The 25975-nt window shown below is 43.7% G+C and overlaps 2 protein-coding genes across 2 annotated transcripts in view; both read left to right on the top strand.

The window, feature by feature from the left end:
- pigl (phosphatidylinositol glycan anchor biosynthesis, class L) overlaps positions 1 to 21199 on the top strand; it is a 183847-nt gene extending 162648 nt beyond the window's left edge. The window contains exon 9 of the mRNA XM_063031072.1: positions 21053 to 21199. The gene's annotated coding sequence lies outside the window, so the exon portion shown is untranslated. The remainder of the gene's footprint in view (positions 1 to 21052) is intronic.
- On the top strand, positions 21100 to 24728 carry LOC134336694 (polyubiquitin-C). The gene is made up of 2 exons (XM_063031068.1): positions 21100 to 21213; positions 22998 to 24728. The coding sequence occupies exon 2, from the start codon at positions 23004 to 23006 to the stop codon at positions 24603 to 24605; it is 1602 nt and encodes a 533-aa protein (XP_062887138.1). The 5' UTR covers positions 21100 to 21213; positions 22998 to 23003; the 3' UTR covers positions 24606 to 24728.
- The last annotated feature ends 1247 nt before the right edge of the window (positions 24729 to 25975 follow it).

Genomic DNA, 25975 nt, shown 5'->3' with positions numbered 1-25975 from the left:
TCCTCCGATTCTATACACAATTTTCCATTGTCACACTTGATTGTCTCACATGTTATTCTCTTGCTCTTCACATACTGGTAGAATGCCTTGGGATTTTCCTTAATCCTGTCCGCCAAGGCCTTCTCATGGCCCCTTCTGGCTCTCCTAATTTCATTCTTAAGCTCCTTCCTGCTAGCCTTATAATCTTCTAGATCTCTATCATTACCTAGTTTTTTGAACCTTTCGTAAGCTCTTCTTCTTGACTAGATTTACAACGGCCTTTGTACACCACAATTCCTGTACCTTACCATCCTTTCCCTGTCTCATTGGAACATACCTATACAGAACTCCAGGCAAATATCCCTTGAACATTTGCCATATTTCTTCCGTAAGTTTCTCTGAGAACATCTGTTTCCAATTTATGCTTCCAAGTTCCTGCCTGATCGCCTGATATTTCCCCTTACTTTAATTAAACACTTTCCTAACTTGTCTGTTCCTATCCCTCTCCAATGCTATGGTAAAGGAGATAGAACTGTGATCACTATCTTCAAAATGCTCTCCCACTCAGAGATCTGACAACTGACGAGGTTCATTTCCCAATACCAGATCAAGTACAGCCTCTCCTCTTGTAGGCTTATCCACATACTGTGTCAAGAAACCTTCCTGAACACATCTAACAAACTCCACCCCATCTAAACCCCTTGCTCTAAGGAGATGCCAATTGATATTTGGGAAATTAAAATCTCCCACCACAACAACCCTATTATTATTACACCTTTCCAGAATCTGTCTCCCTATCTGCTGATGTCCCTGTTACTATTGGGTGGTTTATAAAAAAAACACCCAGTAGAGTTATTGACCCCTTCCTGTTCCTAACTTCCACCCACAGAGACTCCGCAGACAATCCCTCCATTACTTCCTCCTTTTCTGCAGCCGTAACACCTCTGATCAACAGTGCCATGCCTCCACCTCTTTTGCTTCCCTCCCTGTCCTTTCGGAAACATCTAAAGCCCGGCATTCGAAGTAACCATTCCTAGTGGAGTGACACAGGGGTCAGTGCAGGGTCCATTGTTGTTTGTTATCTGTATCAATGATCTGGATGATAATGTGGTTAACTGGATCAGCAAATTTGCAGATGACACCAAGATTGGGAGTGTAGTGAACAGCATGGAAGGTTATCATGGCTTGCAGCAAGATCTGGACCAGATGGAAAAATGGCAGATGGAATTTAATACAGAAAAGTGTGAGGTGTTGTACTTTGGTAAGAACAACCAAGGTAGGTCTTACATAATGGGGTACCGCAAGGCTCAGTGCTGGGACCCCAGTTGTTTACAATATATATTAATGACTTGGATGAGGGAATTAAATGCAGCATCTCCAAGTTTGCGGATGACACGAAGCTGGGTGGCAGTGTTAGCAGTGAGGAGGATGCTAAGAGGATGCAGGGTGACTTGGATAGGTTGGGCGAGTGGGCAAATTCATGGCAGATGCAATTTAATGTGGATAAATGTGAAGTTATCCACTTTGGTGGCAAAAATAGGAAAACAGATTATCTGAATGGTGGCCGATTAGGAAAAGGGGAGGTGCAACGAGACCTGGGTGTCATTATACACCAGTCATTGAAAGTGGGCATGCAGGTACAGCAGGCGGTGAAAAAGGCGAATGGTATGCTGGCATTTATAGCGAGAGGATTCGAGTACAGGAGCAGGGAGGTACTACTGCAGTTGTACAAGGCCTTGGTGAGACCACACCTGGAGTATTGTGTGCAGTTTTGGTCCCCTAATCTGAGGAAAGACATCTTTGTCATAGAGGGAGTACAAAGAAGGTTCACCAGATTGATTCCTGGGATGGCAGGTCTTTCATATGAAGAAAGACTGGATGAACTGGGCTTGTACTCGTTGGAATTTAGAAGATTGAGGGGGGATCTGATTGAAACGTAGAAGATCCTAAAGGGATTGGACAGGCTAGATGCAGGAAGATTGTTCCCGATGTTGGGGAAGTCCAGAACGAGGGGCCACCGTTTGAGGATAGAGGGGAAGCCTTTTAGGACCGAGATGAGGAAAAACTTCTTCACACAGAGAGTGGTGAATCTGTGGAATTCTCTGCCACAGGAAACTGTTGAGGCCAGTTCATTGGCTATATTTAAGAGGGAGTTAGATATGGCCCTTGGTGGCTAAAGGGATCAGGGGGTATGGAGGGAAGGCTGAGGCGGGGTTCTGAGTTGGATGATCAGCCATGATCATAATAAATGGCGGTGCAGGCTCGAAGGGCCGAATGGCCTACTCCTGCACCTATTTTCTATGTTTCTATGTTTCTATGAAAGGTAGAGCACTGAGGAGTGTTGTAGAACAAAGGAATCTGGCAATACAGGTCTATAGTTCATTGAAAGTAGCATCACAGGCAGATAGGGTCATAAAGAACACTTCTGACACATTGGCCTTCATAAATCAAAGTATGTTATGTAGTACTCACTTCAATAATAAGCAAATGCTTTGAGAGGCTGGCCAAGGACTACATCTGCAGCATGCTACCACCCACACTGGACCCTCTACAATTCGCCTACCTCAGATAGATGACGACAGATGACGCAATAGTGACAGCTCTACACACCGTCCTTACACATCTGGAGAAGAAGGATGCTCGGTGAGAATGCTGTTCTTGGACTACAGTTCAGCATTCAGCACCATAATTCCTTCCAGGCTCGACAAGAAGCTCAGAGACCTCGGCCTTCACCCTGCCTCGTGGAGCTGGATCCTGGACTTCCTGTCAGATCGCCGACAGGTGTTAAGAATGGGCTCCCTCACCTCTGCCCCTCTGACTCTCAACACAGATGCCCCTCAAGGCTGTGTCCTAGGCCCCCTCCTTTACTCTCTGTATACCCATAACTGTGTCGCCACCCACAGCTCCAAGATTTTTACTCCTCATATATGTGAAGGATGGAAGAAATAAAGTCAATTCAATTCAATTTGAAAGTTGTATAAGACATTGTTGAGGCCTAATTTGGAGTATTGTGTGCAGTTTTGGCCACTGACTTACAGGAAAGATGTAAATAAGGTTGAAAGAATACAGAGAAAATGCACCAGGATGTTTGTGGGTCTGGAATACCTGAGTTATATGGAATGAGTGAATAGGCTAGGTCGTTATTGCTTGGAAGGTAGAAGATAGAGAGGAGATTTGACAGAGGTATACAAAATTATGACAGGTATAGATAGGGTAAATGCAAGCACGCTTTTTCCACTGAGGTCAGGTGGGACTACAACCAGAGGTAACGGGTTAAGGGTGAAAGGTGAAAAGTTTAAGGGGAACATGAGGGGAAACCTCTTCACTCAGAGGGTCATAAGAGTGTGGAACGAGCTGCCAGCACAAGTGGTGCATGCAACCTCGATTTCAATGTTTAAGAGAAGTTGGATAGGAACACGGATGCTCGGGGTATGGAGGGCCATGGACCCAGTGCAGGTCAATGGGAGGAGGCAGTTTAAATGGTTTGGCACAAACTAGATGGGCCATAGGGCCTGTTACTGTGCCGTACTTTTCTATAACTCTTATTACAAGAGATTCTACAGATGCTGGAAATCCAGAGAACACACCAAAATGTGCTGTTTATTTGGCCTGATCAACCCTGGCTGGGTCACCTGGGCGAGAGTGTCTGATATTGAAAGACCCAAAACACTCAATGACCCCATTACTGATGATATGCCCCAGTGCATCCTTGGATGTATCTCAGCATCCCTCCATAGATTCAGCCTGACTTGCCAAGTTCCTTCATAGAAAACATAGAAAATAGGTGCAGGATTAGGCCATTTGGCCCTTCGAGCCTGCACCGCCATTCAGTATGATCATGGCTGATCATCCAACTCAGAACCCTGTACCTGCCTTCTCTCCATACCCCCTGATCCCTTTAGCCACAAGGGCCATATCTAACTCCCTCTTAAATATAGCCAATGAACTGGCCTCAACTGTTTCCTGTGGCAGAGAATTTCACAGATTCGCCACTCTCTGTGTGAAGAAGTTTTTCCTCATCTCGGTCCTAAAAGGCTTCCCCTTTATCCTCAAACTGTGACCCCTTGTTCTGGACTTCCCCAACATCGGGAACAATCTTCCTGCATCTAGCCTGTCCAATCCCTTTAGGATTTTATACGTTTCAATAAGATCTTCCCTCAATCTTCTAAATTCCAGCGAGTATAAGCCTAGTCGATCCAGTCTTTCATGATATGAAAGTCCTGCCATCCCAGGAATCAATCTGGTGAACCTCCTTTGTACTCCCTCTATGGCAAGAATGTCTTTCCTCAGATTAGGTGACCAAAACTGCACACAATAATCCAGGTGTGGTCTCATCAAGGCCTTGTACAACTGCAGTAGTACCTCCCTGCTCCTGTACTCGAATCCTCTTGCTATGAATGCCAGCATACCATTCACCTTTTTCACCGCCTGCTGTACCCCCATGCCCACTTTCAATGACTGGTGTACAATGACACCCAGGTCTCGTTACACCTCCCCTTTTCGTAATCGGCCACCATTGAGATAATAATCTGTTTTCCTGTTCTTCCCACCAAAGTGGATAACCTCACATTTATCCACATTAAATTGCATCTACCATGAATTCGCCCACTCACCCAACCTATCCAAGTCACCCTGCATCCTCTTAGCATCCTCCTCACAGCTAACACTGCCGCCCAGCTTCGTGTCATCCACAAACTTGGAGATGCTGCATTTAATTCCCTCATCTAAGTCATTAATATATATTGTAAACAACTGGGGTCCCAGCACTGAGCCTTGCGGTACCCCACTAGTCACTGCCTGCCATTCTGAAAAGGTCCCGTTTATTCCCACTCTTTGCTTCCTGTCTGCCAACCAATTCTCTATCCACATCAATACCATACCCCCAGTACTGTGTGCTTTAAGTTTGCACACTAATCTCCTGTGTGGGACCTTGTCAAAAGCCTTTTGAAAATCCAAATATACCACATCCACTGGTTCTCCCCATCCACTCTACTAGTTACATCCTCAAAAAATTCTATGAGATTCGTCAGACATGATTTTCCTTTCACAAATCCATGCTGCCTTTGTCCGATAATTTCACCGCTTTCCAAATGTGCTGTAATCACATCTTTTGATAACTGACTCGAGCATTTTCCCCACCACCGATGTCAGGCTAACCGGTCTATAATTCCCCGGTTTCTCTCTCCCTCCTTTTTTAAAAAGTGGGATTACATTAGCCACTGTCCAATTCTCAGGAACTAATCCAGAATCTAAAGAGTTTTAAAAAATTATCACTAATGCATCCACTATTTCTTGGGCTACTTCCTTAGGCACTCTGGGGTGCTGATCATCTGGCCCTGGGGATTCAGGACTTAGGGGAACCAGGATGTAGGAACAGATGTAGGGGAGAAGGAAGAAAAAGAAAACAGTAAAGTTGTTTGCACCGTTATTGATAAACAGAGAGTAAGAAGTGGAAAATTTCTGAAATGCATTTATTTTAATGCTAGGAGCATTATAAGAAAGGTGGATGAGCTTAAACCATGGATTGATACCTGAAAGTATGATATGGTAGCTATTAGTGAAACATGGTTACAGGAGGGGTGTGATTGGCAACTAAGTATTCCTGGATTTAATTGCTTCAGGTGTGATAGAATCAGAGGGACAAGAGGGGGAGGTGTTGCATTGCTTGTCAGAGATTATATAATAGTGGTGCTCTGGCAGGATAGATTGGAGGGCTCGTCTAGGGAGGCTATTTGGGTGGAATTGAGGAATGGGAAAGGTGTAGTAACACAATGGAGGTGTATTATAGACCACCAAATGGGGAGCGAGAATTGGAGGAGGAAATTTGTAAGGAGATGTCAGATATTTGTAGTAAGCACAAGGTTGTGATTGTGGGAGATTTTCATTTTCCACACATAGACTGGGAAGCCGATTCTGTAAAAGGGCTGGATGGTTTGGAGTTTGTAAAATGTGTGCAGGTTAGTTTTTTGCAGCAATACATAGAGGTACCAACTAGAGAAGGGGCAGTGTTGGATCTCTTGTTAGGGAATGAGATAGGTCGGGTGACGAGGTTTGTGTCGGGGAGCACTTCGGGTGAAGTGATCACAATGCTATTAGTTTCAATATAATTATGGAGAAGGATAGGTCTGGACCCAGGGTTGAGATTTTTGATTGGAGAAAGGCTAACTTTGAGGAGATGCAAAAGGATTTAGAAGGAGTTGATTGGGACAATTTGTTTTATGGGAAAAATGTAATAGAGAAATGGAGGTCATTTAAAGGAGAAATTTTGAGAGTACAGAATCTTTATGTTCCTGTTAAGTTGAAGGGAAAGGTTAAAAGTTTGAGAGAGCCATGGTTTTTAAGGGATATTGGAAACATGGTTCAAAAAAAGAGAGATATCTACAATAAATATAGGCAGCATGGAGTAAATGAGGTGCTCGAGCAATATAAAGAATGTAAAAAGAATCTTAAGAAAGAAATTAGAAAAGCTAAAAGAAGATATGAGGTTGCTTTGGCAAGTAAGGTGAAAATAAATCCCAAGGGTTTCTACAGTTATATTAATAGCAAAAGGATAGTGAGGGATAAAATTGGTCCCTTAGAGAATCAGAGTGGACAACTATGTGCGGAGCCAAAAGAGATGGGAGAGATTCTGACCAATTTCTTTTCTTCAGTATTCACTCAGGAGAAGGATATTGAATTGTGTAAGATAAGGGGGACAGGTAGGGAAGTTATGGAAACTATGATGATTAAAGAAGGGGAAGTACTGGAGCTTTTAAGGAATATAAAAGTTGATAAGTCTCCGTGTCCTGACAGGATATTCCCTAGGACCTCGAGTGAAGTTAGTGTGGAAATAGCAGGGGCTCTGACAGAAATATTTCAAATGTCATTAGAAACAGGGATGGTGCCGGAGGATTGGCATATTGCTCATGTTGTTCCATTGTTTTAAAAGGGTTCTAAGAGTAAACCTAGCAATTATCGGCCTGTGAGTTTGACATCAGTGGTGGGTAAATTGATGGAAAGTATCCTTAGAGATGGTATATATAATTATCTGGATAGACAGTGTCTGATTAGGAAGAGTCAACATGGATTTTGCGTGGAAGATATTTTGACAAATCTTATTGAATTTTTTGAAGAGGTTACTAGGAAAGTTGATGAGGGTAAAGTGGTGGATGTTGTCTATATGGACTTCAGTAAGGCCTTTGACAAGGTTCCACACGGAAGGTTAGTTAGGAAGGTTCAATTGTTAGGTATTAATATTGAAGTAGTAAAATGGATTCAGCAGTGGCTGGATGGGAGACACCAGAGAGTAGTGGTGGATAACTGTTTGTCAGATTGGAGGACGGTGACTAGTGGTGTGCCTCAGGGATCTGTACTGGGTCCAATGTTGTTTATCATATACATTAATGATCTGGATGATGGGGTGGTAAACTGGATGAGTAAGTATGCAGATGATACCAAGATAGGTGGAGTTGTGGATAATTAAGTAGGTATTCAAAGTTTGCAGAGAGATTTAGGCCAGTTAGAAGAGTGGGCTGAAAGATGGTAGATGGTGTTTAATGCTGATAAATGTGAGGTGCTACATTTTGGTAGGACTAATCAAAATAGGACATACATGGTAAATGGTAGGGCATTGAAGAATGCTGTAGAACAGAGAGATATGGGAATAATGCTACATAGTTCCATGAAGGTGGAATCTCATGTGGATAGGGTGTTGAAGAAAGCTTTTGGTATGCTGGCCTTTATAAATCAGAGCATTGAGTAAGGGAGTTGGGATGTAATGTTGAAATTGTACAAGGCATTGGTGAGGCCAAATTTGGAGTATTGTGTACAGTTTTGGTCACCGAATTATAGGAAAGATGTCAACAAAATAGAAAGAGTATAGAGAAGATTTGCGAGAATGTTACCTGGGTTTCATCACCTAAGTTACAGAGAAAGGTTGAACAAGTTGAGTCTTTATTCTTTGGAACGTAGAAGGTTGAGGGGGGACTTGATAGAGGTATTTAAAATTATAGAAACATAGAAACATAGAAAATAGGTGCAGGAGTAGGCCATTCGGCCCTTCGAGCCTGCACCGCCATTTATTATGATCATGGCTGATCATCCAACTCAGAACCCAGCCTTCCCTCCATACCCCCTGACCCCTGTAGCCACAAGGGCCATATCTAACTCCCTCTTAAACATAGCCAATGAACTGGCCTCAACAGTTTGCTGTGGCAGAGAATTCCACAGATTCACCACTCTCTGTGTGAAGAAGTTTTTCCTAATCTCGGTCCTAAAAGGCTTGCCCTCTATCCTCAAACTGTGACCCCTCGTTCTGGACCTCCCCAACATCAGGAACAATCTTCCCGCATCTAGCCTGTCCAATCCCTTTAGGATCTTATACGTTTCAATCAGATCCCCCCTCAATCTTCTAAATTCCAACGAGTACAAGCCCAGTTCATCCAGTCTTTCTTCATATGAAAGACCTGCCATCCCAGGAATCAATCTGGTGAACCTTCTTTGTACTCCCTCTATGGCAAAGATGTCTTTCCTCAGATTAGGGGACCAAAACTGCACACAATACTCCAGGTGTGGTCTCACCAAGGCCTTGTACAACTGCAGTAGTACCTCCCTGCTCCTGTACTCGAATCCTCTCGCTATAAATGCCAGCATACCGTTCGCCTTTTTCACCGCCTGCTGTACCTGCATACCCACTTTCAATGACTGGTGTATAATGACACCCAGGTCTCGTTGCACCTCCCCTTTTCCTAATCGGCCACCATTCAGATAATAATCTGTTTTCCTATTTTTCCTATTATGAGAGGGAAAGATAGATTTGACGTGGATAGGCTTTTTCCATTGAGAGTGGGGGAGATTCAAACAAGAGGACATGAGTTGAGAGTTAAAGGGCAAAAGTTTAGGGGTAACATGAGGGGGAACTTCTTTACTCAGAGAGTGGTAGCTGTGTGGAACGAGCTTCCAGCAGAAGTGGTTGAGGCAGGTTCAATGTTGTTGTTTAAAGTTAAATTGGACAGCTATATAGACAGGAAAGGAATGGAGGGTTATGGGCTGAGTGCAGGTTGGTGGGACTAGGTGAGAGTAAGAGTTTGGCACGGACAAGAAGGGCTGAGATGGTCTGTTTCTGTGCTGTAATTGTTATATGGTTATAGGATATATTAACAAATTAGAGCCTTCTGATTATTACTATATCTCATGATTTCCTTAATAGTGCCATGAAATGGTGCTGAGGTAGAATGGTGCAGCAGCTCCGGGGAGCCAATGGGCTATTTTCGCTCCAATTTCCTGTACCCTGGTATCTTACTTCTGATCAGTTGAACTGACCATGAAGATTTGCATACATAGTCATACTTTATTGATCCCGGGGGAAATTGGTTTTCGTTACAGTTGCACCATAAATAATAAAAAGTAATAGAAATAGTAATAGTAATATTACTATTAGTAAATAGTAAATAGTAATAGTCATAGAAATAATAAATAGTAATAGAAAATAGTAATAAATAGTTAAATAGTAATATGTAAATTATGCCAGGAAATTATGAAATTAGTCCAGGACCAGCATATCGGCTCAGGATGTCTGACCCTCCAAGGGAGGAGTTGTAAAGTTTGATGGCCACAGGCAGGAATGACTTCCTATGACGCTCTGTGCTGCATCTCGGAGGAATGAGTCTCTGGCTGAATGTACTCCTGTGCCCACCCAGTACATTATGTAGTGGATGGGAGACATTGACCAAGATGGCATGCAACTTGGACAGCATCCTCTTTTCAAACACCACCGTGAGAGAGTCCAGTTCCATCCCCACAACATCACTGGTCTTACGAATGAGTTTGTTGATTCTGTTGGTGTCTGCTACCCTCAGCCTGCTGCCCCAGCACACAACAGCAAACATGATAGCACTGGCCACCACAGACTCGTAGAACATCCTCAGCATTGTCCAGCAGATGTTAAAGGACCTCAGTCTCCTCAGGAAATAGAGATGGCTCTGACCCTTCTTGCAGACAGCCTCAGTGTTCTTTGACCAGTCCAGTTTATTGTTAATTTGTATCCCCCAGGTATCTGTAATCCTCCACCATGTCCACACTGACCCCCTGGATGGAAACAGAGGTGACTGGTGCCTTAGCCCTCCTCAGGTCCACCACCAGCTCCTTAGTCTTTTTCACATTAAGCTGCAGATAATTCTGCTCACACCATGTGACAAAGTTTCCCACCACAGCCCTGTACTCAGCCTCATCTCCCTTGCTGATGCATCCAACTATGGCAGAGTCATCCAAAAACTTCTGAAGATGACAAGACTCTGTGCAGTAGTTGAAGTTCGAGGTGTAAATGGTGAAGAGAAAGGGAGACAAGACTGTCCCCTGTGGAGCCCCAGTGCTGCTGATCACTCTGTCGGACACACAGTGTTGCAGGCACACATACTGTGGTCTGCCAGTCAGGTAATCAAGAATCCATGATACCAGGGAAGCATCCACCTGTATCTCCCCCAGCAGAGCAGGGCGGATGGTGTTGAACGCACTGGAGAAGTCAAAAAACATGACCCAATTGTAAGAAAAGTAGGAGTTGGAAAAGGGTGTTTGGATATAGCTGTAGGATGCTGTGAATAGAATTGTTGGGGAACGTTATCCAGCTTCACCTCAGAGAATAAGAGCTCCCCAAGCTTTTTGAAACAGAGATTCAAATAATGCGTCGGTGCTTTTCTAGAGCACAAATATCAAATATACTCCTAAATACAAGAGAATACAGGGAAGTGCTGATGCAAACTGGTTATACATTGTGTGACACATCCAATATGTATGTATGTTCTCATAGTAACATTGACAGTTCTGTAAACAGAATCCACGTGTATGGGAATAATAGGAATTCTGCAGATGCTGGAAATTCAAGCAACACACATCAAAGTTGCTGGTGAACGCAGCAGGCCAGGCAGCATCTCTAGGAAGAGGTACAGTCGACGTTTCAGGCCGAGACCCTTCGTCAGGACTAACTGAAGGAAGAGTTAGTAAGAGATTTGAAAGTGGGAGGGGGAGGGGGAGATCCAAAATGATAGGAGAAGACAGGAGGGGGAGAGATGACAGGTGATTGGCAAAGGGGATATGAGAGGATCATGGGACAGGAGGTCCGGGGAGAAAAACAAGGTGGGGGGGGAGCCAGAGGATGGGCAAGGGGTATAGTCAGAGGGGCAGAGGGAGAAAAAGGAGAGTGAGAGAAAGAATGTGTATATAAAAATAAATAACGGATGGGGTACGAGGGGGAGGTGGGGCATTAGCAGAAGTTAGAGAAGTCGATGTTCATGCCATCAGGTTGGAGGCTACCCAGACGGAATATAAGGTGTTGTTCCTCCAACCTGAGTGTGGCTTCATTTTTACAGTAGAGGAGGCCGTGGATAGACATGTCAGAATGGGAATGGGATGTGGAATTAAAATGTGTGGCCACTGGGAGATCCTGCTTTCTCTGGCGGACAGAGCGTAGGTGTTCAGCAAAGCAGTCTCCCAGTCTGCGTCGGGTCTCCCCAATATATAGAAGGCCACATCGGGAGCACCAGACGCAGTATATCACCCCAGCCGACTCACAGGTGAAGTGTCGCCTCACCTGGAAGGACTGTCTGGGGCCCTGAATGGTGGTAAGGGAGGAAGTGTAAGGGCATGTGTAGCACTTGTTCCACTTACAAGGATAAGTGCCAGGAGGGAGATCAGTGGGGAGGGATGGGGGGGATGAATGGACAAGGGAGTCGCGTAGGGAGCGATCCCTGCGGAAAGTAAAGGGGGGGGGAGGGAAAGATGTGCTTAGTGGTGGGATCCCGTTGGAGGTGGTAGAAGTTACAGAGAATAATATGTTGGACCCAGAGGCTGGTGGGGTGGTAGGTGAGGACCAGGGGAACCCTATTCCTAGTGGGGTGGCTGGAGGATGGAGTGAGAGCAGATGTGCGTGAAATGGGGGAGATGCGTTTGAGAGCAGAGTTAATAGTGGAGGAAGGGAAGCCCCTTTCTTTAAAAAAGGAGGACATCTCCCTCGTCCTGGAATGAAAAGCCTCATCCTGAGAGCAGATGCGGCAGAGACGGAGGAATTGCGAGAAGGGGATGGCATTTTTGCAAGAGACAGGGTGAGAATAGTCCAGATAGCTGTGAGAGTCAGTAGGCTTATAGTCGACATCAGTGGATAAGCTGTCTCCAGAGACAGAGACAGAAAGATCTAGAAAGGGGAGGGCCGTGTCGGAAATGGACCAGGTAAACTTGAGGGCAGGGTATATAGTAGGGAATCTAATAGCTGCAGTCTCCTAGATTTGGAGAGATTTATTGGTCTTGAGGGCTAACAGTGACAATGTTGGAAAATATACATAAAATTTATAAAGCAGAAAGCAATGTAAGTGGTTGTTTGCTGACTGGAGTGTGGTAGGTGGTATGAGGCTTGAAATGACTTTTACATGCAGTAACGAGTTAGACATGAACGAGCAGCACTATGTTTGGAAGTGTGGTAATTCGTCAGAAGAGCAGTAACAGGACTGTAAGGGATACAGATAGATTGGCAGATTAAGACAAATAACAAAATAAATCTTACTACAAAGATCATGATATTGTTTGCTGGAATGAGACTGTAGATTTAGTTGCTAATTACAGCAGCAGTATGGACTTACAACACGCTGGAGGAACTCAGCAGGTCGGCAGCATCCGTGGAAAAGATCGGTTGAGGTTTCAGGCTGGAACCCTTCGTCAGGACTGAAGAGGGAAGGGGCAGAGGCCCTATAAAGAAGGTGGGGGGAGGGTGGGAAGGAGAAGGCTGGTAGGTTCCAGGTGAAAAACCAGTAAGGGGAAAGATAAAGGGGTGGGGGAAGGGAGGCAGGGAGGTGATAGGCAGGAAAGGTGAAGAAAGAATAGGGGAAAACACAATGGGTAGTAGAAGGAGGCGGAACCAAGAGGGAGGTGGTAGGCAGCTGGGGGAGGGGGCAGAGAGAAATAGGGATAGGGGAAGGGAGGGTGAGGGAATTACTGGAAGTTGGAGAATTCTATGTTCATACCAAGGGGCTGGAGACTACCTAGACGGTATATGAAGTGTTGCTCCTCCAACCTGAGTTTAGCCTCACCGTGGCAGTAGAGGAGGCCATCTATGGACATATCTGAACGGGAGTGGGAAGCAGAGTTGAAGTGGGTGGCTACTGGGAGATCCTGTTTGTTGTGGCGAACGGAGCGGGGGTGCTCGACGAAGCGGTCCCCCAACCTGCATCGGGTATGAACATAGAATTCTCCAACTTCCGGTAATTTCCTCCCCCTCCCTTCCTCTATCCCTATGTCACTCTGCCCCCTCCCCCAGCTGCCTATCACCTCCCTCATGGTTCCGCCTCCTTCTACTACCCAGTGTGCTTTCCCCTATTCTTTCTTCACCTTTCCTGCCTATCACCTCCCTGCCTCCCTTCCCCCACCCCTTTATCTTTCCCCTTACTGGTTTTTCACCTGGAACCTACCAGCCTTCTCCTTCCCACCCTCCCCCCACCTTCTTTATAGGGCCTCTGCCCCTTCCCTCTTCAGTCCTGACGAAGGGCTCCGGCCCGAAACGTTGACTAATCGTTTCCATGGATGCTGCCCGACCTGCTGAGTTCCTCCAGCGTGTTGTGAATCTTGTTCCCAAAATCAGATAGTTCAGAGGGCAGGCCACAAATTTAAAATTCTGGGCAAAAGGTATAAAGAGATGTGCAGGGTAATTATAAAAGTTAAAAGTAACTTTATTATCAAAGTACATATTTCAACATATACAACCATGTGATTCATTTTCTTGCAGGTAAACTCAATAAATTCATATAGAATAATAACCATAATAGAATCAATGAAAGTCTGCACTAAATGAGTGCACCAGTGTGCAAAAAGCAACAAACTGCAAATACAAAAGAAAGAAATAATAATTATAAATAAATAAGCAATAAATATCGAGAATATGAGATGAAGAGTCCTTGAAAGTGAATCCATAGGTTGTGGGAACATTTCAGTGATGAGCAAGTGAAGTTGAGTGAAGTTATCCCCTTTGGTTCAAGAGCTTGATGGTTGAGGGGTAATAACTGTTCCTGAACCAGGTGATGTGAGTCCTGAGGATCCTGTACCTTCTTCCTAATAGCAGCAGTGAGAAGACAGCATGACCTGAGTAGTTGGGGCCCCTGATGATGGATGCTGCTTTCTTGCAACATGCTCTGTGTAGATGTGCTCAATGGTGGGGAGGACTTTACCCGTGATGGACTGGGCTGTAACCACTACTTTTTATAGGACATTGTTATTTCCATACCAGGCAGTCAATATACTCTCCACCACACATCTTTAGAAGATTGTCAAAGTTTTAGATGTCATGCCAAATCTTTGCAGACTCCTCAGGAACTAGAGGTGCTGCCATGCTTTCTTCATAATTGCACTTACATGCTGGGCCCAGAACAGGTCTTCTGAAATGACAACACCACGGAATTTAAAGGTGTTAATCCTTTCCACTTCTGATCCTCCAATGAAAACTGGCTCATGGACCTTTGCTTTCCTCCTCCTGAAGTCAATAATTAGCTCCTTGATCTTGCTGACATTAAGTAAAGGCTTGTTGTTGTGGCACCACTCAAGTTGGAATTTCCATCTCTCTTCTATATACTGATTTGTCACCGCCTTTGATTCAGCCTATGACAGTAGTCTCGTCAACAAACTTGAAAATGGCATTGGAGCTTTGCTTCACCTCACAGTCATAAGTGTAAAGCGAACAGTGCAGGAAATCCTTAACTAGGTTAAGCGTTAAAAAGAGTTAAAGAATAAACTGAAACTCATCATGTGTAAGGCAAGTGAAAATAGTCAGTTAGAGTTTTTGAGAAATAATTGGATTGGTTTTTCAGACAGACATTTGCAGGAAAGAGATTATAGAGTGGAACTAATACACTATGTTCCTGGGACCTGGGGTAGAATTAACAGAGCAAGAGGCTGCTCTCTGTACCAATCAAAAAAAGTAAAAAGAAAATCAACAAACTGTAGATCTTAATTTAAAAAAAATAGTTTTGACGTAAAAATGGTTGTGAGGTATTTGAGTGCCTGGAATATATACATCATGTTAAGCGTACAGTGTAGAAACATAGATTAACAGAAGTTTCTGGAAATACTTGAGTCAGATAGGATCTGTGGAAGAGAAACAAAGTTAATGTTTTTTGAACCCTTTGATCAGAATAACTGAACCCTGACTCAGCTAATGAGTCAGGGCTGAGTCATTGCCATTTTCTATTCTTTATGAAATATACCAGATATCTTACATAATTTGTGTCTGAATTCTTTCTGTGAACAGTACACTAAAATTAACTCCCATACACGTGGCACACATCAAATTTGCTGGTGAACGCAGCAGGCCAGGCAGCGTCTCCAGGAAGAGGTTCCTTTTTTGAAAACACATCAAAATATTCTATAAGGTTGGTCACATATGACCTTTAAAAATAATCTGTTGCAGCCCTGTTTTATTAACTGCTGTTTTTCCCCTCAGCTTATTATTTTCTAGAAGGTTCTCCAGCACTGAGGTTGAACTGACAGGCGTTGGTTTTCTGGAAATATCTGTGCACTACTTCCTGGATGACATTTGCCATTCTCCAGTTCTCTGGCACCTCCCTTGACTTTCTGAGCTCCTCCTCCTCCTCTTCATTTCCTACAATGAACTCAGCTGCATTTCTAGAAGGCCTATTGACTTTCTTCCTTAAACAAAAAACAAAATGCTGAAAGAACTTAGCCAGTGAATCAGCATTTGTGAAAGAAAAAAAATGGTATTCTCTCCGGATAGACTCATGGATCATAGAACAGTTGGCTACTAATTTGTGTAATTTACAGCAATTTAATGACTACACTGTACTGCTGTCACAACAGAGCAAATTTCACATCATATGTCTGTTAATAATAAATCTGATTCACTCTGGAATCTAGCATCTACGCACTGGCACCTTAGCCAAGCAGCTGACCTGAGTGTCAGCTGAGAGGTTGTCACAAATTCAAGGAAGTCAGGTTTCAAAGTATATACAGCGGTCGTTAAAGTTGGGTCTTGGAAAAAACAATCTTTGTTGTGATATGACGATTTCTATATGAGAGTTGCCACTGAGGTCAAGTCAATTTTCACTTATTTTCAGTTTTCACGCACCAAGACAACAGTTAACATATTTACAATGCTTGCTAAATGTACGCCTGGGTCAACTTAAAAGCTCAAGTTCCATAAAGAGCATGATTATATATTAATATAACTTTATTAATTATTACCAGAAGGCCTCTCTTGTTCAGCTTACAAAGAAAGCACAGCAGCACCTTCACTTTCTTTGAAGTCTGTAAAGATTTGGCATGTCATTTAAAACTTTTACAAAAATTTACAGATGTGTGATAAAGCGGATATTGATTGGCTGTATCACAGCTTGGTATGGAAACACAAATACCCGTGAATGAAGAAACCTACAAAAAGTAGTGGATGCGGCTCAGCCCTCCCCACCATTGAACACATTTACACAGAGCGCTGTCACAAGAAAGTAGCATCCATCATCAAAGACCCCCTCCATCCAGGCCAGGCTCCCTTCCCGCTACTGCCATTACATGAAAGTAGGAGTTTGAATTGGCCATCAGGACATGCAAGCCTGCCCCGCTACTTAATAATCATGGCTGGCTTCAACTCTTCCTCTGTATTGTTTCACTACACTCTTATATTCCTTGGTTTATCAAATGTTATTAACTTTAATAATCAAGCTTCCATCACCAGCAGGGCCAAAGCATTCCAGAGAGTCACCACCTCTGAAGAGAAATTTCTTTAGTTTTAAATGGCTGGCTATTCTCTTATAGTTATGTCCCCATGTTCAAGGCTCTCCCGCTGTTGAAAACATCTCGGCATCTACCTGTCATACCCTCCTAGGATATGCTTGAGAAAGGTGATCCTTCATCTTCCAGACCCAACCTTAGTCTCTCTTGTAGGAGAGCACTCTTGGTCCAGCAATTAACCTGATGAATTCCCTCTACTGTTTCAGTGATACTTTTAAGTTTTATTCCTACGTAAGGGGATCAAAAGTCTACACTGTATTGCAGTATAATTCGATTTCCAGAATACCACTAAACACATTGCATAAAATGAAAACATTTGGGAAAGAGATACAGTAGAAGCATAGACTTGAGAATTTACATGCCCCATTGTAGAGCTGGAAGGCTGTACCCAGTAGAATGTCACAAGAATCAGTAACGGAGTGCCAGTTGTTCACAATTTGTACCATTTTGGACAAAATGATCAAGTGTTATGTACACACACATTTGTAAAGCTGGGCTGTGCGAAGGACACAGAAATTTCAGGGAGATACAAGACAGGATATATTAATGAGAAAGTACACACAAGGATATAATGTAAAATAATTTTTTTAAATCCTTCAGCTGTAAGTTATTGGTGATCAGAAGGGTCTGAATGCCACAGTGGAAGAACTAATAAAACTTACAAGGTGGAGAGACCAAAGACTTCATGATTGAAATCAAAACAGAACCTAGTAGGTCAGGCTAAAATAAACACTGCCATTCTGTGACCTTTCCTGGTTTGCCAGTGTCTCTCTCCCCTCCATTATTTCTTCATTTCCCCTTCTTTGTCTCCTCTGTTCATCTGTCACCACACCCCAGCAAAAACTAGTCACCTCAACTCCACCATTTCCCCCCCCCCACATAATAACCTGTCAACTGTCCCACCATTTCCCCATCCACAACCTCACCAGTCACCTTCCACTCACAACAGGTCCACAAGACACAGGAGCAGAAGTAGGCCATTTGGCCCATCAAGTCTGCTCTACCATTCAATCATGGCTGATCGTTTATTCCCCTCAGCTCCATTCACCAGTCTGTCCAAGGTTTATGACCATGGATTTTCCAACATTGTATTTCATTTGCCACTGTTTTGTCCAGTCTCCCTATCTGTTCATGGCCTTCTACAGCCTACCTGTTTCCTCAACACTACCTGCCCCTCCACCAACCTTTATATCTTCTGCGAACTTGCAACAAAGCCATCTATTTCATCATCTAAATCATTGACATACAGAATAAAAATAAGTGGTCCCAACACCAATCCCTGCAGAACACCACTAGTCACTGGCAGTCAACCAGCAGATAATTCTTTTATTCCCATTCACTGCCTGCTATCAATCAGCCAATGATCTAACCATGCCAGTAACTTTCCTGTAATACCATGGACTCCCAATTTGGTAAGCAGCCTCATGCGTGGCACCTTGTCAAAGGCCTTTTGAAAGTCCAAATATACAACACCCTTATCTATCCTTCTTGTAATCTCCTCAAAGAATTCCAAAAGATTTGTCAGGCAAGATTTTCCCTTATGGAAACCATGCTGACTTTGTCCTATCTATCCTGTGTCACCAACCTCCTCCTTAACAATTGACTCCAACACCTTCCCAACCACTGAGGTCAGGCTAACTGGTCTATAATTTCCTTTCTGCTGCCTTCTTCCTTTCTTAAAGAGTGAAGTGACATTTGCAGTTTTCCAGTCCTCTGGCAACATGCCACAGTCCAATGATTTTTGAAAGATCATTACTAATGCGCCCACCATCTCTACTGCTACCTCTTTCAGATCCCAGGGTGCAGTTCATCTGGTCTGGGTGACATACGTACCCTTAGGTCTTTCCGCTTTTGGAGCACCTTCTCCCTTGTATTAGTAACTGCACTCACCCTTCAACATCCAGCACTCTGCCAGAGTCTTCCACGGTGAAGATACTCATACAGTTCATCTGCCATCTCCTCGTTCCTCTTTATTCCGTCTTATTTTCTAGCTGTCCTATATGCATTCTCGTCTCTTTTTTTTTACCTACTTGAAAAGCTTTTACTATCCACTTTGATAGCCAGCCTGCTTTCATATTTCATCTTTTCCCTCCTCATGATACTTTTAGTTGCTCTCTGTAAGTTTTTAAAAGCTTCCCAATCCCCTATCTTCCCACTAATTTTTGCTTTGTTCTATGTCCTCTCTTTGCTTTGACATTAGCTTTGACTTCCCTTGTCAGCTAAGGCTGTACTATTTTGTCATTTGAGTATTTCTTTGTTTTTGGAATACACCTGCACCTTCCTTATTTTTTTTTCCAGAAATTCATCCCTTGCTGCTCTGCTGTCTCCTTCTAATTTTACTTTGGCCAACTCCCTTCTCATACCACTGTAATTTCTTTTACTCCACTGAAATTCTGCCACGTCAGACTTTACTTTCTCCCTTTCAAGTTCCAAGTTGAACTCAATCATATCATGAACATGGGCTCCTAAGAGTTCTTCTACCTTAAGCTTCCTAACACCCCAGTAGGCTCAACGATAAACTGCTCTTAAAAAGCCAACTCAAAGGCATCCAACAAACTCACTCTCTTGGGATCCATTACCATCCTGATATTCCCAACTGACCTGCATGTTAAAATGTCCCATGACTAACATTGCCCCTTTGACATGGCTTTTCTATTTCTTGTTGTAAGCTGTGGTCCACGTTCCAGCTACTGTTTGGAGGCCGGTATATAACTGCCATCAGAGTCCTTTTACCCTTACAGTTTCTTAACTCAACCCACAAGGATTCAACATCTTCCAATCCTATGTCACATCTTTCTACTGACTTGATACCATTCTTTACCAGCAGAGCCACGCCACCCCCTCTGCCTACCTTCCTATCCCTTCGATATAACATGTAACCTTGGATATTTAGCTCCCAACTACAACCATCCTTCAGCCACGATTTAGTGATGGCTACAACGTCATACCTGACAATCTGTAATATTGCAACAAGATCATCTACCTTATACTCCATGCATTGAGATATGAATGAAATATCTTTGTCATTGCATAGTACAATTTGTCATGCACCAATACAGCGAAAATGAGTTTGCAACTCTCATAGTCAATGCTATAAAACAAAAATAAACAATAAATAAAATCAAGTAACCAGCCAATACAATGTCCAGCAGTACAAAAGTGCAACTCAGATGCATGACGGCCATAAAACCAGAATTAAAAGTAGCAATATAACAAATTTATGGATGATGCTTGATCGATCGATTCAGAGATATTATAGCTCTCTTATTTAACACTTTGAGTACTGTATTTGCTACCCCATTTGATCGTGCATCCCTAATGCACTGATAGTCATCTGCCTGTCCTTCCTGACAGTCTGACTGCACGCTGTTTTTCTTTACCATTTTTCCTATCCTGAGTCCCTTCACTCTGGTTCCCACCCCGCTACCACCCTTTTCCCCCAGCCACAATCACCCGTTTCCCTCCCCCACCTGTACCCCATGTACTACCTCACCTATCCACCTCTCCTACCTAACTCCTCATCTACAACACACCCTCACCCTACCCTACCTCACCTCCCCCACCTGTACCCCATGTACTACCTCACCTATCCACCTCTCCTACCTAACTCCTCATCTACAACACACCCTCACCCTACCTCACCTCTCCCACCTGTACCCCATGTACTACCTCACCTATCCACCTCTCCTACCCAACTCCTCATCTACAACACACCTTCACCCTACCCTACCTCACCTCCCCCACCTGTACCCCATGTACTATCTCACCTATCCACCTCTCCTACCTAACTCCTCATCTACAACACACCCTCACCCCACCCTACCTCACCTCCCCCACCTGTACCCCATGTACTACCTCACCTATCCACCTCTCCTACCTAACTCCTCATCTACAACACACCCTCACCCTACCCTACCTCACCTCCCCCACCTGTACCCCATGTACTACCTCACCTATCCACCTCTCCTACCTAACTCCTCATCTACAACACACCCTCACCTCCCCCACCTGCTGACTCATGGTCACTACACGGGATGATCACGCGCAATGACGACATCCTGATATGTTGGCTGCTGATTGGCTAACTGTAACTATGATCTACGATTATTGTACACGTAAATTACCTCCACCAATCACAGACTCAAACGAGACTTCATCCAATCACCGTCAAGGCGGGGGCAAAGCTGTGTGGTTACACACCACTTACATTAAAAATCAATGCGCGAAACATTATTACAATTAAGAGAGCGAATTTAAGATTTAATTATATTTTATCGTATAAATAAATATTTCTGAATAAATTGTGAAATATTTCGTTCAGAAATATTAGGTGAATTTTCACGAAAACAAATTTAGGGACTATATACAGTGCAGAGGAACCAGGTGAGGAGTAAAACGGTTGCTGCTTATAAAAGAGGAAGGTTGGGCGCAGTCGCCAGTGAACGCCATCGCTGAGGAGCGGCGGGTGATCGAGCGAAAGAGGTGAGGGCCAAAAGCCGGCAACAACAGCGGGTGCGGGTGCGGGTGCGGGTGGCAGGAAGAGAATGTAAGCGATTAGCGGAGAGCGTGGCTTGGCTGTCGCTGGCTCTGGAGAGGGTGAGGGGTCGCGCAGGCTACGGGCCGGGGACTGGAGAATAGGTGAGAGCTAGGGAGGAGAGGCACTGAGCGATTGGGAAGGGACGGACCCGGGAGCCAGTAGCGTCTGAGGAACCGTGCTGAGGGAGGGGAGGATGAGATGGAGGCAGGTGAGTGTGCGGGAACGCATTAAAGACCGGGGCGATGACTAGTTTGGTGAGATCCCGGGGCCGTGAGTTAATAACAAAGGGATGGGAAATAGGGCTCTGGGGCCTGAGTAGGTGAGCGTGGGGGAAGGTCAGAGGGAGCAGGAGTATAGACATAAAATGTGGCCTTGGAATGAAAAGAGTTGTTAAACATGGGGGAGTAGGACTGAGAGTGGCTGCTCTACACTTGCTAGGTTGGTGAGCAAGCATCTGGAGTGTCCTAAGTCTTGCAGTAATTTTGTCTTTAGACTGGTGAATGTATATATAATTATTTAGGGGATTGAATTCAAGCAATCAGGTTGCAGCTCTATAAAACACTAGATAGACAACAGTTCTGGTCACCTTATAGGAAAGATATGAAAGCATAAGCAAAGATGCAGGAATTGCATGCTTTCTGAATTGGAGAGCATGTCTTGTGAGAAAATATTGAACATCTAGAGCTTCACTCTTTTGAGCAAATGATGGGGAGAGGTGGTTTAGAAAAGTGGCATTGGTAGTGGACAGCTAGTGACTTTTTTTCCTAGGGTGGAAATGGCTAATGAGAAGCCATAATATTCAAGTTAATTGCAGAAAGTATAGATCGGATGTCAAGAGGTACAAGAGTCTCAGAACTTGCACCACCAACTTCAAGAATAGTTACTCCACAACCATCAGGCTCTTGAGGGGATAACTACACTCAGCTGTCTGTCCACCAAGATGTTCTCACAACCACTTCAAAAACTCTTTATCTTGTTATTTTATGTTCTTGTTCATTATACTTGCATTGGCAGTTTGTTTTCTACACTGTAGTTGATCTTTTGATCCTGTTAATTACTATTCTATAAATTTGCTGAGTGCGCTTGCAAGGAATGAATCAGAAGGTTGTATAGGGTGGTGTAGTTTGATATTTTGAATTTTGGATTTACTTTGAGATGGGATATTTAACACAATCGTGGGTGTGGAAAATGCTGCTAGGGATGATGGTAGAGGCTAATGCTTTAGGGCCATTTAAACTTTTGGAAAGGTGCATGGATGAAAAAAAAATGGAATGTTGCATGGGAGTGAAGGGCTAGATTGATCTTGGAGTAGGTAAAAAGTTTAACACAACATTGTGAGCTGAAGGGGACAGGTGACGAAATAAACATATTAGATGATAGGTGTAGATTAAGTAGGCAGCAGACTTTTATTCCAGGGCAGGAATGGTGAATATGGTGGGGGTGGGGGGGGTATGAATTTGGGGTGAATTGCGATTGTTAAGTGTTTTGTATATAGTGCTATGTCAATGCAACATACTGTTGGGGTGGTAGTCAAGAAAGTTATATTTGTAACATTTAAGAGACTCGGGTGCATGAATGAAAAAATGTCATAGTGAAAATTATATTGATCCTGGAGTAGATTAAAAGGTCAGTACAACATTGTGGCCTGAAAGATCGGTGTTGTTTTGTCTTTTTTGCTGGGGTTTAAAAAAAGCTTAATTACTAAAACTGGCTGTATTTTATAATTCAGTTCAAAATGCAGATCTTTGTGAAGACCCTGACTGGGAAGACCATCACCCTTGAGGTGGAGCCAAGTGACACCATAGAAAATGTCAAGGCCAAAATTCAGGACAAGGAAGGTATACCTCCAGACCAACAACGACTGATCTTTGCTGGGAAGCAGTTGGAAGATGGACGAACCCTTTCTGACTACAACATTCAGAAAGAATCAACTCTGCATCTAGTCTTGAGACTGCGTGGTGGAATGCAGATCTTTGTGAAGACCCTGACTGGGAAGACCATCACCCTTGAGGTGGAGCCAAGTGACACCATAGAAAATGTCAAGGCCAAAATTCAGGACAAGGAAGGTATACCTCCAGACCAACAACGACTGATCTTTGCTGGGAAGCAGTTGGAAGATGGACGAACCCTTTCTGACTACAACATTCAGAAAGAATCAACTCTGCATCTAGTCTTGAGACTGCGTGGTGGAATGCAGATCTTTGTGAAGACCCTGACTGGGAAGACCATCACCCTTGAGGTGGAGCCAAGTGACACCATAGAAAATGTCAAGGCCAAAATTCAGGACAAGGAAGGTATACCTCCAGACCAACAACGACTGATCTTTGCTGGGAAGCAGTTGGAAGATGGACGAACCCTTTCTGACTACAACATTCAGAAAGAATCAACTCTGCATCTAGTCTTGAGACTGCGTGGTGGAATGCAGATCTTTGTGAAGACCCTGACTGGGAAGACCATCACCCTTGAGGTGGAGCCAAGTGACACCATAGAAAATGTCAAGGCCAAAATTCAGGACAAGGAAGGTATACCTCCAGACCAACAACGACTGATCTTTGCTGGGAAGCAGTTGGAAGATGGACGAACCCTTTCTGACTACAACATTCAGAAAGAATCAACTCTGCATCTAGTCTTGAGACTGCGTGGTGGAATGCAGATCTTTGTGAAGACCCTGACTGGGAAAACCATCACCCTTGAGGTGGAACCAAGTGACACCATAGAAAATGTCAAGGCCAAAATTCAGGACAAGGAAGGTATACCTCCAGACCAACAACGACTGATCTTTGCTGGGAAGCAGTTGGAAGATGGACGAACCCTTTCTGACTACAACATTCAGAAAGAATCAACTCTGCATCTAGTCTTGAGACTGCGTGGTGGAATGCAGATCTTTGTGAAGACCTTGACTGGGAAGACCATCACCCTTGAGGTGGAGCCAAGTGACACCATAGAAAATGTCAAGGCCAAAATTCAGGACAAGGAAGGTATACCTCCAGACCAACAACGACTGATCTTTGCTGGGAAGCAGTTGGAAGATGGACGAACCCTTTCTGACTACAACATTCAGAAAGAATCAACTCTGCATCTAGTCTTGAGACTGCGTGGTGGAATGCAGATCTTTGTGAAGACCCTGACTGGGAAAACCATCACCCTTGAGGTGGAGCCAAGTGACACCATAGAAAATGTCAAGGCCAAAATTCAGGACAAGGAAGGTATACCTCCAGACCAACAACGACTGATCTTTGCTGGGAAGCAGTTGGAAGATGGACGAACCCTTTCTGACTACAATATTCAGAAAGAATCAACTCTGCACCTAGTGTTGAGACTGCGTGGTGGGTTTTAAATTGGACTGGGCCATAATCAGTTTCAACTGCATTGTAATTTTTAATGCATTCTCTCTGGTTTTTGTAATGATCAAACAGGTCTTGAGTATATAAAGCATGTAGATAATAAAGATTTTGTCAAATATCTTGTTTCTGATTGGTACTATTTGATTTTTTTTGAAACTATTGTAGCTTGGTTGCTTCCTATTGTGGGTTTTTGGTCAGGGCTGTGGGGGGGTCTGTAAGGAAAGTTGTGATTGCTGGCTATAATATTTGGTGTAGAGGGGAAACGGAAGAAATGACAGGTGCTGGAGTCTGTACCAGAATAAAATGCTGGGAGAACACAGCAGGTTCAACAAAGGGATGGTGTTTAGGGTTTGGGCAGAATGGACATAAGAACGATCCAAGACCTTCTGTAAGGTCAAGCTAAGCATCTGGCAAGAATGAAGAGTGTAGTGACGGGATACCTATTCCAGTGTCTTGCACAAAGGTGTTAAACCTTCCAGAATGGAAACTGATTTTTGGCTAACTGAACTGATAATGACTCCTTCCATTTTCTTCAACTAGATTCTATCACTGACATGACAACAATATCCAGTTTTATCCACATTTCATACCTTTGTGGGAGGGACCTGAAGGCTGTGCAGCAATAATGAACTTTATTTTTAAGTCGCAATGCAGTGAAGTGGTATGCTCATGGGAGATCATGGAATAATGAAGTATCCAGCTATACTTACAATTTACACAGAAAAATTGGATTTGCAGTCTGTGGAGCACACACAGGCCTTTTGGCCAACTTGATCTGCATTGCTGCATCTATCTGTGCTTGGATCATATCCCTTCAAATCTAGTCTTGCCCAACCTGAGGCCAAAAATCCTGTCTACAGTATATACTTCTAAGCTCTCAGTTCCTGTGCACCCTAATGAATAAAGTCCTGACCTAAGACCACAAGATATAGCAGCAGTATTAGGCCATTTGGCCTATTTCCCTGTTTCTCACAGCCTTCATGTCTTGATTAATAAGGAATCTATCAACGTCTGCCTTAATTTTGTTGTCCACTCTACTCAAACCTGCACCAATCCCAATCCAATCTTGCTCCTTCACTAACTGGGGTGAGCCAGCAATGTACAGGACTGTGGTTACAATGTTGTCTGTGTATTCTCACCATATCCATAAACACTGAACTCTACATTTATTGATAATCACCTTATTGTTCAGGCTGATCTTATTCAACTTTTCCCTACAACTCAACTTGGTGAGGTCAAGTTGGGAACAGTATTGTGTGTATGTTGGCCATCATAAATGAAGTATTGAGTGCTGGCTTTGGGATGTTATATTGAAGTTGTATAAGATACAGGTAAGGCCTGATTTGGGTGCACTTTTGGCTAC

The sequence above is a fragment of the Mobula hypostoma genome, chromosome 23 (assembly GCF_963921235.1).
Source record: "Mobula hypostoma chromosome 23, sMobHyp1.1, whole genome shotgun sequence".
NCBI lineage: Eukaryota > Metazoa > Chordata > Chondrichthyes > Myliobatiformes > Myliobatidae > Mobula > Mobula hypostoma.
This window is presented reverse-complemented; position numbering and strand designations above follow the sequence as displayed.

What these genes read in the sequence shown, in the direction of transcription:
- LOC134336694 (XM_063031068.1), top strand. Translation starts at nt 23,004, where the DNA reads ATGCAGATCTTTGTGAAGACCCTGACTGGGAAGACCATCACCCTTGAG.